General features: G+C 39.4%; 1 protein-coding gene across 4 annotated transcripts in view; it reads right to left on the bottom strand.

Annotated features, from left to right (window-relative positions):
- RGS17 (regulator of G protein signaling 17) overlaps positions 1-14,287 on the bottom strand; it is a 74,238-nt gene that overhangs the window by 25,059 nt on the left and 34,892 nt on the right. For 3 of the 4 annotated variants that reach the window (XM_087718273.1, XM_087718272.1, XM_087718275.1), the window contains exon 2: positions 2,012-2,155. In XM_087718273.1, coding sequence (XP_087574399.1) covers positions 2,012-2,130 — 119 coding nt within the window. In that variant the 5' untranslated portion in view covers positions 2,131-2,155. The remainder of the gene's footprint in view (positions 1-2,011; positions 2,156-14,287) is intronic. The other variant, XM_087718274.1, reaches the window with a different exon arrangement.

The raw sequence follows: 14,287 nt of genomic DNA, 5'->3' as shown, positions 1-14,287 counted from the left end.
ATGGAGAATGAAATCTATTTACACAGTCTTGCTCTTTCATCTAGGCACATATCTAATCCAGGGCTTTGTTTCTTTTATAGCAAAAATGGAAGAACTAGAAATGATTGGGATTTACTACCCCCTTCCCTCCTCCCTCTCTCCCACTTTCTCAAGTCAGTTTTCATGCCTGGTGACTGTTTGGTGACTGTCTTTGCAGCTTTCTTTCCAAGATTTTTCAGAAGTGGTTTGCCATTGTCTCCTTTTGGAACTGAGAGAGAATGACTGGCTGAAGGTCACCCAGTTAGCTTCATGCCTAAGGAAAGACTAGAATTCACACAATTTCCATCCTGGTGCCTTAACCATTGCTCCACACCGACTCTCTTTCTCTCATTTTCCAACTTCAGTTTTTACTCCCTTTTCCCTTCTCTGTCAATCCCTTCGCTCCCTCCCTCCCCAACCAAGAGACTGCTAGAGAAGGAACAAATTGCTCATGCCAGGGCTCTGAGCTGATTTTTGGCAGAGGTCTTTCAAAACTGGGCTGAGAGCTGTAAAATTATGCTAGAAGCTGCAGCTTACCAGTCCCAGTGCTACAGTGCAAAGAAGTTTTGGAAATGGAATTTCACAGAAAAAGAGAGGGGGGGGGTGGAGAGAAGGTTATGTCAGCTGTATGGAACCCCTCAGCAAATGAAGTAGCTGTATAAATTCATACAGCCCTGTTGATGTCGCTGGACTGTTTCACATGCATATAAATCTTGTTACATTAAAGTTTTATATGCTTTAGTGACAGGCACCCTGGATATACTGGAAATATCACATGATTAGTTGAGGTTATTTTAAAAACAGAAAATAAACACTGATTTCAGCCTCATATTTCCTGAGCTGGTGATTCTTTTAGGAAGAGCTGAGTAGCAACAATTTTCCTGGCTCCATCCCTATTAAAATAATGGCTTTTTGCCAGTTGAAGAATCTTGGTGGAATTTGAATGTTTTTAGACTATAAATATATTCTGTAGGTTATTCATCAAATTATCAAACAGTAATAAGCAGGATGATCCTGCTCATATGTACCTTTCATCCAACATGCACTGGCTTTCTCTCTGTTCCTTTTCATTCCTTCATACAACCCCACCTGCACCCCAAAAATTGGAATCCTTTCAAAAGTCAGAAAATGTAGCATATGTTTCTTAAGCTAGATCTAAACTTTCTCCCTTTCTTTGTGAGAACTCAATGGGAGTTAGATGAAGGTAAAGGTTCCCCTCGCTCATATGTGTTAATTATTCCCGACCTTATGGGGGGGTGCTCATCTCAGTTTCAAAACTGAAGAGCCAGCGCTGTCCGAAGACATCTCCCTGGTCATGTGGCCAGCATGACTAAATGCCAAAGGCGCATGGAACATTGTTTCCTTCCCACCAAATGTGGTCCCTATTTTTCTACTTGCATTTTTACATGCTTTCGAACTGCTAGGTTGGCAGAAGCTGGGATAAGTAACGAGAGCTCACTCCATTATGCGGTGCTAAGGATTTGAATTGCTGATCTTTCTGTTCAACCAGCTCAGCGTCTTAGCCACTGAGCCACCATGTCCCTATTTTATGAAAACATGGCGATATTAAGAAGAGCATAGAAGGAAAACTGATCAAATACCCTAGGTTTTAAGGCACCTTACAAGTTATCTATTTTTGATACAATAACAATTAATAAAGCCAAGTTATATACCAAGTGTGAAAACACACAAATGAAGCTTCCTTTTTCAGATATGGAGGTATTGTTGGAGATAGCATTGCTATTATCTGGATTGCCAACTAATCACATTTTTGAAATCACACAAAAGTCACAACGATCAAAAACTTAAGGGAAACACAGGCATTTTTCACAACAAATCAGTACCAAATGAACACTACACTTGTTGTGTAATGTCTTTTATATGCAGAACATCCCTCCCCTGTCCCCCCAACTAGTTTCTGCATCAGGCAGCTGATGGTTTGGAGCTGTCATATAACATATGGAAAGGGTACTCAAGAGATGGCATGACATACCATGAACAGCTGCAACAACAGCACCAGCAGAAGCAACACGTGTTGTTGGCCCTTTGGGTTCCAGGAGCTTGAGACACAGCCGATGTTCCTTCATTTTGGGACTGTTGCCTTTTTCTCATCTCAGCTACTTCAGCACCCCTGTGGCTACAAGAATGTGGACATAAGAGAAAATCAAGGGAATGCAGCTAAAAAGATCCCAATAGCTCAGACCCATCTTCAAGCTCAAAACCTCAGATGCCATCAACCACAGCAGGGTTTAAGAGACTTAACAGGGGCCAAATTTAATCTCTGTAGTTTTGCTGTCCCTAATTAATAAAGCAGGATTTCCTTTGGCAGAAAAAAAGGAGAGAAAATTGCAGGGTAGTAATCAAAAAGGACCTCTATTTGCAGGAAATGTTCATGGAACCAAAAGATTTTCCTTTCCCTTCAAATACTTTCATGTCTGTGGGGAATAAGACTTGGCAGCATGTGTCTACCCACTGGACAGTTTTACCTTTCTCCCAATTCAAGTTTTTCCCTTCAGACCAAGAGATCAAGAATTCAGGTTTAAGGACATTCTCTCCCTCCATGAAATGCTTGGAAGATGGTTCCTCCCTTCACCAAAATAATTACTTTGTGTGGCTATTGGGATTGGATGGAGAAGCAAAAGGGTGACATGACCAACTTCTTTGCCTGCCCAGATGTTTTGGAAGAGCAGGGCTGAGATAGGCAAGGTGATCCTCCACAGAGATCTTGGACTTCAACTCTAATCAGCTAATCCAATGGCAATTAGTTGTGAGAACAAGAAGAGCCCACTGCCTATTGTTGGCCCAGAAGCAGTGAGATTATTAGGCTTTGAGATTCAGACTGCAGAACTTAACTAAAATCCTTCACAGGTCCTTTCTTATTATTCAATATTCATTTAGCTTCAGGAGTTCTTTTTCTTATTCATAATCTCTGAAGTGCATCTCACAGTTTATGTAACACTAGGTGATATTTAAGACAAAGTGATAAAGCTGTTGTAGCATTCTGCATTTTCTGTTTAGAAAAATAATGGTACTGGAGATACCCAGATGTAGTCATTGTTTACATGAAACATGACAATGAGCAACAGAAAAGTATATCTAATATCTAGGTACTATGGGAGATAATAGTATCGTACAAGTCAGCTTTATAACATACAAAATAAGTTGTATGCTACCATCTAGGACAGGGGTGTCAAACTCACATTGTCACAGTGGTGCCACATGATGTATCGGGACATTTCCCCCCTTCGCTAAACTGGGCATGGCCATGGCCAGTACATGACACATCTGGCCCGCGGGCTGAGAGTTTGACAGCCCTGATCTAGGAACTCTGTTCTGCCAAATCCTTGGCTATGTCACCATTACTATTATTACAGGCAGAATATGATCTTTGTTCAGATTCTTGTGGTCCATATATGTGGCAGATGAATGACGCATAGGTCTGTATAATGAAGGTAACATTGTTTAATGCTGAGTATCCCAGATGCCTCCCTCATTGCCAAATTATGGGAGCAAGATTCTGCAGTCTGAAAGAAAAAATTCTGCATTTTTTTGTATCCTTTAGAGATATCCATAATAGTTAAACTGGGTTAAAACCAATTAAGTGTTCTCTTAATTGGTTTCAGCAGGAATCTGTCAATAACCATATTCAGTATATCATGTTATGTTTTTCCTTTCTTTCTGTCTGGTCCTAAATATGACTTCAATATTTAAAGAAACAGGAAGACCATATTTAGAAGATCCAATATATTACTTGTGTCTGGAGCCTAAGCAAATGTATGAATGATTTTAAAAACCCATCAAGGATAGATGGATGAATAGATTAAACAATTTCGTATAGTTCGTATCCATGTGTACTTATGCCCCAAAATATATCCTACTGATTTCAATAGTCTAAATCTTTATATGACTTCTACTTTAGATACATAGGGTCCAAAGAATAGATTGTTTATGGGCAACATATTGATAGTGAAACAACCAAGTATTTCTATTTCTCAGAGAAGCACAATTGCACATATCTTTTATTCCAGCAACATCCTCTATTAGTTGCCACTAATATTGTCATTGTCATTTCTATTTAGAGAAGTAATCAATCAGCTGAGGCACTGATGGACACCATTAAGCAGAAACAAGTTAGAGAAACGTTATTATTAATTTTCATTCATAGACCAAGATTGTTCTGTTGTCCTTTATAATTAAACAGCAAGCTGCCCTATGAAGCATAGTTCACTATAAACTGCATAGACGCCTGCTGCCATATTTAGGAATAATTAATTTTCACATACTGCATTCTGCCCATAAAAGTAATTAGCATGGAACGATCCCTGTGGCCTTGAAACAATGACATGAAATGAAATCTTGACAGATATAAGACTGCCACCAGCACTGTTAACCTATATATTCACACGTGCTCCACCCTCCTCATTAACACTGACAATTCTATGACTAAGCAAAGTGTAAAGACCGTAGCCAGGGCCAGTTCTACGATTAGAGAGAGTGTGGCAATTGTCTCAGATAAGAGTTGCTGAGAAGCCATAAACCCTTTCTCATCAAAGACAAAATTGTGCATGCCAGAAAAATCCCTTTTGTCCATTCAATTACACAAATCAGTTGTTGTATCCAGGGCCAAGGGAAGATGCTTTTTATTGCTAAGGCTGAATTAGAATTAGACCCAAATCCTGCAGACTTCTCTGTCTCAAGCAGTAAAATATCTTGAGATGATCCTGCTTTTGGCTGAGAAAATCTGGTTCTGGTGCATTATTGATTTAATTCTTTATTAAAACAGGACAATAGCCAACAGGTAAAATGGAAAGCAAGGAACTTTAAAATGGATATTAGGATGTATTTCCCAACACAGCAGATAAGAACTGTGGCTTATCCCTCTGAAGATTTAAAAACTTATTTAGTAGATTCCTCAATCGAGCAGGCATTGGACTAAATAGCAAAAGTCTTATATATCACTTCATAATGCTTTACAGCCACCTCTAAGCAGTTTACAGAGTCAGCATATTGTCCCCAATAATCTGGATCCTCATTTTACTGACCCCAGAAGGATGGGAAACTGAGTTAACCTTGAGACAGTTAGAATCAAACTCAGGCAGTGAGCAGTGAGTTAGCTTGCAATACTGCATTCTAACCACTGTGCCACCACCATGGCTCTTGCATGCACCACCCCTTTATAAATTCTATGATTCTATGACTGTCTGCATCGGGATAGGCAATCTACTTCAGGTGATTTGAATTACAACTCTTATAAATTCCAATAGTCAGGAACTATACAAGTGGCATCTAAAACATCCTGGTCTATGTGCTTTCATTTCCTACAGCCAATTCCCATAATTCCTTTTGCAGAAAACTATGATATTACCCGACCTGTATCTTGACTATAGCATCATCACACCAGAAACAGCATCAACTACCGCATTCAAACAGAAAAAAAAAATCATGAATAAAGGGGAAAAAACCTGGAGAAAATTCAACTTGAATACTGATTTGCTTTGAAAAATAAATCTGATTTGATTCAGGTGTTCATACCAAATCATCAGTTTCGGTTAATTTAATTAAGATTTCCAAACTAATCTAGAAAAAGCCATTGTTGTTGCACATACAAAATTATCTAAATTGATTCTAAAGAATCTTATTTGATGATTCAGATCAACTATCCTATTCAATTCGGAAAGCTGGTTTGATTTGAAGATTTGATTGGACCTTTGACTTGAATATCTAAATTAATCTACACTAGTACAGCCTTAGAATTTATCTTCCATTCAACCCTTATTACATTCATTTCCCAAAAGAAGTCAAAGACTGGTAGTGCAGTGTTATTTTAACTCCAGATTAATCCCAGTTACTTCAGAGAGTCCAATTCTCTAATGCACGTGTCCAGTATTAAAATCAAATGTAGTATTCCTACTCAACCTATTTCGCTTCAGTAGGGTAGCCATTGCTCTCTGACCATTTTAAATCAAGCTCTTTCCCCTTTTGTCAATTAGATTCTAAAGAACCATTAGCAAAGCTTGCCAATGCCAAATATGCACCATCTGGCAAACACGAAGAGGTGGGTTTTTTTAATGATACTTTTCTTTTTTGAAGTTATGCTACAGCTACACACAAAACCTTTCCTTGACAGAAATTAGCCTTTAAAATCTGTTGGGTTTTCTGTTTTTGCTTCTGCTTCTGTCAGTTTTTATATTTCTCTCCCTTGTTCATTTAATAACACTTTTAATTCAGTATTATAACTGGAATATTTTTTTGGTCCCCTTTAATCCCACTTTGACCCTAACTTTCTACAAAGTGGACAGTTCAAATATCATCATGAAAGTTTTCTAGGAGTAGTCATGTATTGGAGCAAATATTCTTTTTTTCTACTTTTGTATTCTCCTCTTGAAGAACATAACCCAGTACAACATTCCTAGAATGACAAGATCACCTCTTAGTAATAGAAATAACAATATATGTGTTTTTGACTAAAATTGCCATAAGGTAAAGATAAAGATTCCCCTCGCATGTATGTGCTAGTCATTCCTGACTCTAGAGGGCGATGCTCATCTCCATTTCAAAGTCAAAGAGCCAGTGCTGTCCAAAGATGTCTCTGTGGTCTTGTGGCTGGCATGACTAAATGCCGAAGGTATACGGAATGCTGTTACCTTCCCACCAAAGGTGGTTCCTATTTTTCTATTTGCATTTTTGCATGCTTTCGAACTGCTAGGTTGGCAGCAGCTGGAACAAGTAACGGGAGCTTACTCTGTTATGTGGCACTAGGGATTCAAACCACCAAACTACCGGCCTTTCTGATTGACAAGCTCAGCGTCTTAGCCACTGAGCCACCGTGTCCCCTAAAATTGCCATATTCTTTCCCCAAATCAATACTAGTGGAGAAAAAAAGTACTGTAGGGGAAAAATACTCTAGAAAGGATGGACTTGTTATAAAGAAAAATACAAGGAAAACAAGTGGGCACAGAAACGAGAAATGGATTTAAGTAGAAAAACTCTTTAGGGCCTCATATAAGTTTTTCTGGGTAATCTTGATAGTAGAATAAGAGGAGACAGACATTTATTGATTTTTTTCTGTACCATGTGTGGTTCTTTTCACTCCTCCTTGAATTAATTCTCCTCTCAACATTTGCATTTCTCTACAGAAGTGCCAATATCACTTTTATTAAATCAAAGATATAGATTTGTTTTAAAAAGAAAACTTGTGTGGTATCCTTAAGAAGCCTTGGGCTTCTTAAGCCTTGGGATGATATTGTATGGAAGAGGAAGATTTACTCGTGTGTCAATCATTTGGAGCCTTGGGTGATAAGAAGAGAAACAATGCTATCATCTGTCCCAGCCTTAGTCTAAAATTAGGATCGTTGTTAGAAAGGATCACTAAATACTACAAAACAAAAAAGCCTCTTATTAGTCTCTATAAATATCCGTTAAAACAATTTGATATGCAAATAGGAATATGAGATCTCTAGTTTAACTAATACATAAAAACCTTTAACCTTAGAATCAAAAATCTCAACAGTTCTGAAAGTATGGCTTATTTGAACAACTTCATTAAAATATGGTTTTGTAATGTCCTAAAGTTATTATGTTCTGGGATGAATATATATCTTGACATTGAGGAAAAGTTTAATATATAGATGCTTACATTCTTTTTGAATGACATTACTACTGACAGCTGGACAATGGAAATGGATTCTTGGTATCTTCTTATTGTTAAGAAAATATCATTACAATAATGTTGTATTGTAATACAATACAATAATGTTGGACAGACACATGTATGGCCCAGTTAATTAATGGACTGAAGGGCTGATGACATTTATGATATTTGAATGAGTGGTCTCTAAATGTTGATTATATATGGACCATTGTAATGAAATATTGTCATCCTTTATTGAAACATCTATGTAAAACTGCATGTATGTTTCAGAAACCCTCATATATAATGTTTCAACTATTTATTTCCTGAGCTTCACTTTAATTTACTCAATTTTCTAAATTCATCTAAATTTTGACTGTTATACTACTCAGTGCCTTTGATTAATGGGCATCTTTTACTCTATAATTTATGTACATCCAATTGCAAATGCAAATTAGAATAAAAATGGCACATCGTTATCATTAGTTATGGACTCTCTAACTTTAATTAATTAATTAAATTAATTAATTAATCAAGTGTACATTTATTTGCTGCTTTTTCTCATTTGGAAAATAATTTAAACATTGAGATGAATGCTGCAAATAAGAAGTGATCATGATTTCCTCATCCTTTGAACTAATGTATGTGAAGGAGAGTAGGATTTGTATAATTGTTCACAGACTGAAGTTCTATGATCTTTTCAGTACAAAGTTTTCAGAAAACAATATATCAAAAGAAAGCATCGTAGATGGCTCCGAGCAAGTTACATGCTTGTCACTGTGATTGATCTCAGCTTACTTTTAACACTATTACAAAAGGAATATGCTACCCAGATGTCATACTGTACCAAACTGGAATAACTACAGCAAACAGCTTTTCTTAAATTAGGAATAAGACTTACTTTGACAGCCAGGACACAAGAAAGCCAAGCTGATATCTGCTCTCCTTAGTTTCCCCACTTCACAAATTAACCCGTTTTAAAAATTGAAGAGTATGAATGCCTATACACACATTGATACTTATTTCAAAATTAATAAGTAAGATCTTTATTACGGTCAAAGACCAGCAATATACATTTGTTTTTACACTATATTAAAAATACTAACATTAAAATATAATTAAAAGTATTTACATTAAAAGTGGATAATAACATTATGGTCCAAAGATTGTTAAAGGTATGTCCAGTTAATATTTCAAAATAACAATTAACCATTTATCTACAGTGTGCATGTATCAGAGGTGAGTTGCTCCCAGTTCAGACCAGTTCGAGTGAACTGGTAGTTGTAATTGGGCCTGGGTCACTGAATCAGTAGTGACGGCTGGTTGGCCATGCCCCCGAACTGGCCCGCTCGGACGTTCACCCTGCCTTGCCTTCACCACATGCATCCACAGAACTGCCTCCTCCTGCCTATACACAGGTAAGCATTCACACTAGCCTAACCCCACTCCCCACCAGTCAGCACCTCCCAAAGCCACCAGCATTGCAGCCCCACCCTGGACCTCCAAGTGGTGGGTGAGGCGGCAGGGGTGAGCTCTCAGCACTTTTCCCATTGGCAGGAAAAATGCTGAGGGGGATCCTTGCTCACCTTTCACCAGCTGCCTGGAGCTCCAAGCAGTGTGGGGCAGCCGGCGGTGAGTTCCAAGTGGACAGATTTGCAAACAAGGTGCAAAGCGGCTCTCAAAGAGAATGAAGTGGGTGTGGTGTACCAAGAGCCGCTAGTTCTTTGCAATAGCAGAGGATGGAAGAGATGCCTCTTCTGTTGTTGGCTGTTGCGAAGAAGCAGTGGCTCTGGTATGCCATGCCTGCTTTGTTCTCCGGCCCCTCTCCTTCCCTTGCTCAGCTGCTACCACTGAGGTGCCACCAGGGCAAGTGCGAGGTGCTTGGGTGTGGGAGGGGGGGCAGATCATTCAGTGTTAAGGTAGAAGCAGGGGTCCTACTGCAGCTGGTGGGGGGCACTGCTAAGAATCAGCACCCAGGGATTCTCTGCCTGGCACGCACTGGACTGACTGACTGTGTCACCTTCTCACCCCCACAAACTTTTGGTGCCAGCTTGAGCTGGCAGGGTTTCCCACCCCGAGAAAGGGGGAGAGAGAGTCTCCTGTCACTCAGCTGGCTCGTGATTCAATGGACTGACGCCACAGGAGGGCGGGAAAGAAGCTGATCTTGGGAGAGACCTTCCCTCCTCCTCTTCCAGAGACCCTGTGTGGGGAGAGAGGAGGTGGGCTGGTTTGAACACAGGTAGGCAGTTTGTGGCCAGGGTCTCCTTCACTCGAGGTCGGTGCAGCAAGACACATGTTGTAGCAGCGCCCACGGCACATGCCTGAATGAAGTCAGCGCGTGGGTGGGCAAGTTTTTCTGTTACAGAAATTTACTAGAGGCAGTAGAATTCTTTCAAATTTCTTTATACATCAGTTTAAAAATATGCAAGACTACTTTTGCTAACAATACTTAAGAAAATGATGGACCTTGAAGTTGTTTTCTAATGATTTAATTCAAAGGCTAACTCTAACCTATTTCTAATTATTGCACCACTGGTGAGTAATTTCATATTACGAAAGAATTTTTTATATAATTTATGTAATGCTTGAATTTTTTTCTTGAAATGAAAATTACTCACTAATGGTACAAAAATTAGAAATCGGTTAAAGTTAGTCATATATATATATATCCCCAGCTTCATGCTTTAAATCCTATTAGTGCATTCAAATTCTACCATATAAATATTATATTTTGCAGGGACATGCAGTCACTAGAGGCAGGGGAGGCGTGGCCTCACCAGTCATGAGGAAAAGGAAAGAATTTTAAAGAATTTTTTAAAAATAATTAAAAAGGCCAAGGTAGTTGCTTCCAGACTCCAAGTCACAGTGACTTTGAGTCTGCTTAGTGTTAACTGTAGGGGGAGGCTAGAGAACTATGGGCCTCCTTTGCATAAGGGATTTTTTGCCTTTTAAGAGTTAAGCAAGGGTTAAAAAGTGAAAAATTTCGTATGCAAAGGAGGCATGTGATTCTCCCGCCTCCTGATCTGGGAGCAGCGAATCATGCCTTGCAGTTGAGCGACTGCACAATCTAGCAGCAGTTGCCTTGCTTGTAAAACACTCCTGTGTTGGAAAAGTTCATGCTCCAAGCAAGTTCAACTCTCCACTTTGCATCGTGGGAACCACCAAGCGCCTTTGCTGCAGACCCAGGTATGGTGCTGGGCTGGCTGCAGGCCGGGGCAGTGGGTGGGTGGCGGCATCGGTGGCGCACTTTGCGTCATGGGAACTTCATCGGCTGCTGCTGCCGCTTCCTCCACTGCCGCCGCTTTCCCCTCTGCCCTGGCCACGGCTTATGCTGCGTTCGGAGTGCTGCCCTTGGGCAAGACGCAGAGCCCGAAGTCCCTGCTGGACATCGTGGCACGGTATGTGGCAGAGAAGTGGCCCTTCCAGCGGGTGGAGGAGCGGTTCGAGCTTATCCTGGAGCCTGTGCAGCGCCACATTGTCTACTGGTCCTTTTCCCCGCACTGGCCCTCCCCCTCCCGGTAGCTTCTCCTCCTTTAAATCTCTTTTTGCCCGCTGTCAAGCTGCTTTTTTTCTTTTTGCCTCACCAGCCATAAGCTTCACCACACGTCACTGATATTTTGTCAGATTCCCAATTCTCTGATATTATACTGAATAATAGCACAAATTATTGCATTATTACTATATAAACTATTAAGAACTTCCTCCAATTATAAATACAATTAAAAACAGTGAATGCATTCAATTTGGATAAAGAAGGTCAAGATTCTTTTAGAATGCTTTCCTTCATTGACTGCTGAATAAACTATGACAAGGATATCAATTATCTCAGAAATTTTCCAATAAATTAGTCTCAATGGGAAATCAACATATTTGAGCTGTTTGCAGCAGAACCAAGGGCAAGCTTCAAATCTGTAATGAGGAAATTAGCTCCAAAAGCAGCTAGGGCTATCAGAATTCAGCATCTTAAAATCAACATTTAGGCTCAGTGATTTATATTCATCAAAAGACCCAGGGCAGAAAGATTTTTCAAGTCAAGAAAACATAGTAAGATAAATACACAGTAAATAGCCCCAAAGGGCAATGTGAGTCAAAGTTATACAGTAGAAGCAAGTAGAAGCAAGAAGTCCCAGGTTTGTTTCAGATACCATCAACTTGGTATGTGATTGCTAGGATTGTGTCCTCAATAGAGCTCAGTGCTAAGCTTCCATTTTCCTTTCACATCTAAACACTTGAATGATTCTAGAAATTTCAGTATGTCTTTTATAATTACTTCCAATTTTTAGTAAATGCTTGAAGATGTTTCTTCACTGTCCTTTTCTGAACAGTGTACTAGAATTTCCTAAAACTTTTGGGTATTTTTTCAGACCTAAGCAGAAGCCTGTTGAAGATTAACATAAAGAATAAGAATAACTGGGCTTCCTGGGCGGGACTTGCTGATGGAAGCAGCTTAACATAGCTGCTCCCGAGTTCCTGGTCGCGTTATATGTTTAGATGATCGTCTATCAGACATCTGACAGGTACCTTATCCTTCAGGCAAGAAGGGAAGGAGAGAGGTCCAGCTGGGCAAAGTGCCTTTTTGATCTTTGCAGCTTTTATGTCTGCAAAGAGAGGGGGGCCAGCCAAAGGCAGAACCGTCTCTGTGCCAGAATCTCCAGCTGCTTTCTGCAGCACGAAGTAAGAATCCTCCCACTTAGAACAACATTTGAACTATCTGATTTTAATACAAGCAGAGCTCGTATGCGAGAACTTCATTTGTTTATTTAAATCCTAGCTTCATTTTTACAAGATCTTCCTTTGTTAACTTGGCTATTTAAAAAAGCTTTTAAAATGGCGACGATGAGTTCTCTGTAACAATGTTTACCTTTTTAATCTTCTTGTAAAGAACAGCTATAAAACTTCAAAGGAAGGGAGTGACTCACTTTGCCTCATAGCCGGCCAGCAGATTCTTTACTAATTAGTTTCATTTTTACAAGATTCTCTTTTATCAATCTTGCTAATATATATTTCTAATACAGAGACGCTTAAAATGGCGATGAATATGCTGAGCTGTTTCGTTACAATGCTTTTTTTCTGAAACCTTTTGCAAAGTCCTACGGAGTTAATAAAGGGGTGATTTAATACCTCTTTCCATAGCTGCATAGCGGGCCAGTAGAGTTTGATTAATTGCTTGAAGATAAAACTTGGAATGGCCTCAAAACTAAATCCTAATCTGAAACCCCCTCCAGCCCCCAGAAGCACATCGCCCATACCTGGTACAAAGTCGCAGCCTCCACCCTCTATGCCCCCTACTGGAGACTTTCTAACGAAAGAATTTTTCTTGGAAACTTTTAACAGCTTGACTATCAAAGTTGAAGATAACCTTAAAGATTTTAAAGAGGAGATAAAAGAGGAGATAAAAGAACTTAAGCAGGACTTGTATGATAAAATTGATGCCAGGGTTGCTAAAATTAAAGATGATATGCTGGGGCTTGTAACTGTGCTGACAGAACATGTTTCTGGAATTGAAGATAGTCTAGAGGATCTTAACGAAGCTAATACCAACTTGACATCAAAAACAGAAGTGGTGAAACAAAAAGTTGAAAATGCTGAAAAAGAAATTATTATGATACAGTACAGACAAATGGAGCTGGCATTAAGAGTAAGGGGGCTGCGTGAGGATAAACAGGAGAAACTGAAACAGATTCTTTCAGAAGCTTTTGATTGTCTGGTGGGAAGACCGGGGTCTAAGTTTGACTGGCAAATCGATAAAGTTTATCGCGTTAACTCTTGGGTGGCAAAGCAGAAGCAGCTTCCTCGAGATATAGTTATATATTTCACTACAAGAGAGCTAAGAAACACGATACTACAAGAGTCTTATAACACCAAGCTCCAAATTGGGGGTCAGGATTTGACTGTTTTGAAAGAGATACCACCTCAAATGCTAAGAGCCAGGAGAGACTATGCTTTTTTAGTGGAAGAACTCAGAAATCGTCAGATACAGTACAGATGGGATGCGCCTTTTGGTATTATATTTACATTTGACAGGCAAAGATATCGTCTCAACTCCGTATGGAAAGCACGAGATTTTTATTACAATATTTTGAAGGCTGGACACCATGCACCATCTGGACCTGGAGAAAGACCCCAAGAAGGACAAGACTGACAGCAAACCACACAACTACCAGATAAGATGGACCATATTTCCCCCCTAGAAGTGCAAGGTGTCATGGAACAAAGACCTAGCCGTATGACTACTAGACGAATGGAAAAACAAGCTAAAAGGCAACAACCTCAACAATCACCAGCCATCGATCAAGGAGTTACAGTAACAAGTCCAGAAGCCGTGGGAGGAGCTAGGCCAAAGGTTAAACAGGCCATGCAGGAGGCTCTAAAAAAGCTTCAGGTAACCAAAGATGACAACTAAGATTTTAACATGGAATGTCAATGGACTGAATTCTCCACAGAAGAGAAAGAAAATATTTCACTATCTTAAACAGTTTAAGAACGACATAATTTGTTTGCAAGAAACTCATATTAAATCAACCGATCAAAAATATCTGATCAACCCAAAACTTGGTCAACATTTTGTAACTTCTGCTATGGAAAAGAAAAATGGTATAGTTGTATACCTAAGAAAAGATATGAAAGTTGAATTAATTT

This window comes from Thamnophis sirtalis, unplaced genomic scaffold, assembly GCF_051295495.1.
Source record: "Thamnophis sirtalis isolate CommonGarterSnake01/CBP01778 unplaced genomic scaffold, rThaSir2_p1.2 scaffold_6, whole genome shotgun sequence".
Classification (NCBI taxonomy): Eukaryota; Metazoa; Chordata; class Lepidosauria; order Squamata; family Natricidae; genus Thamnophis; species Thamnophis sirtalis.
The sequence above is the reverse complement of the archived record's forward strand: the minus strand, read 5'-3'. Positions and strand labels throughout refer to the sequence as shown.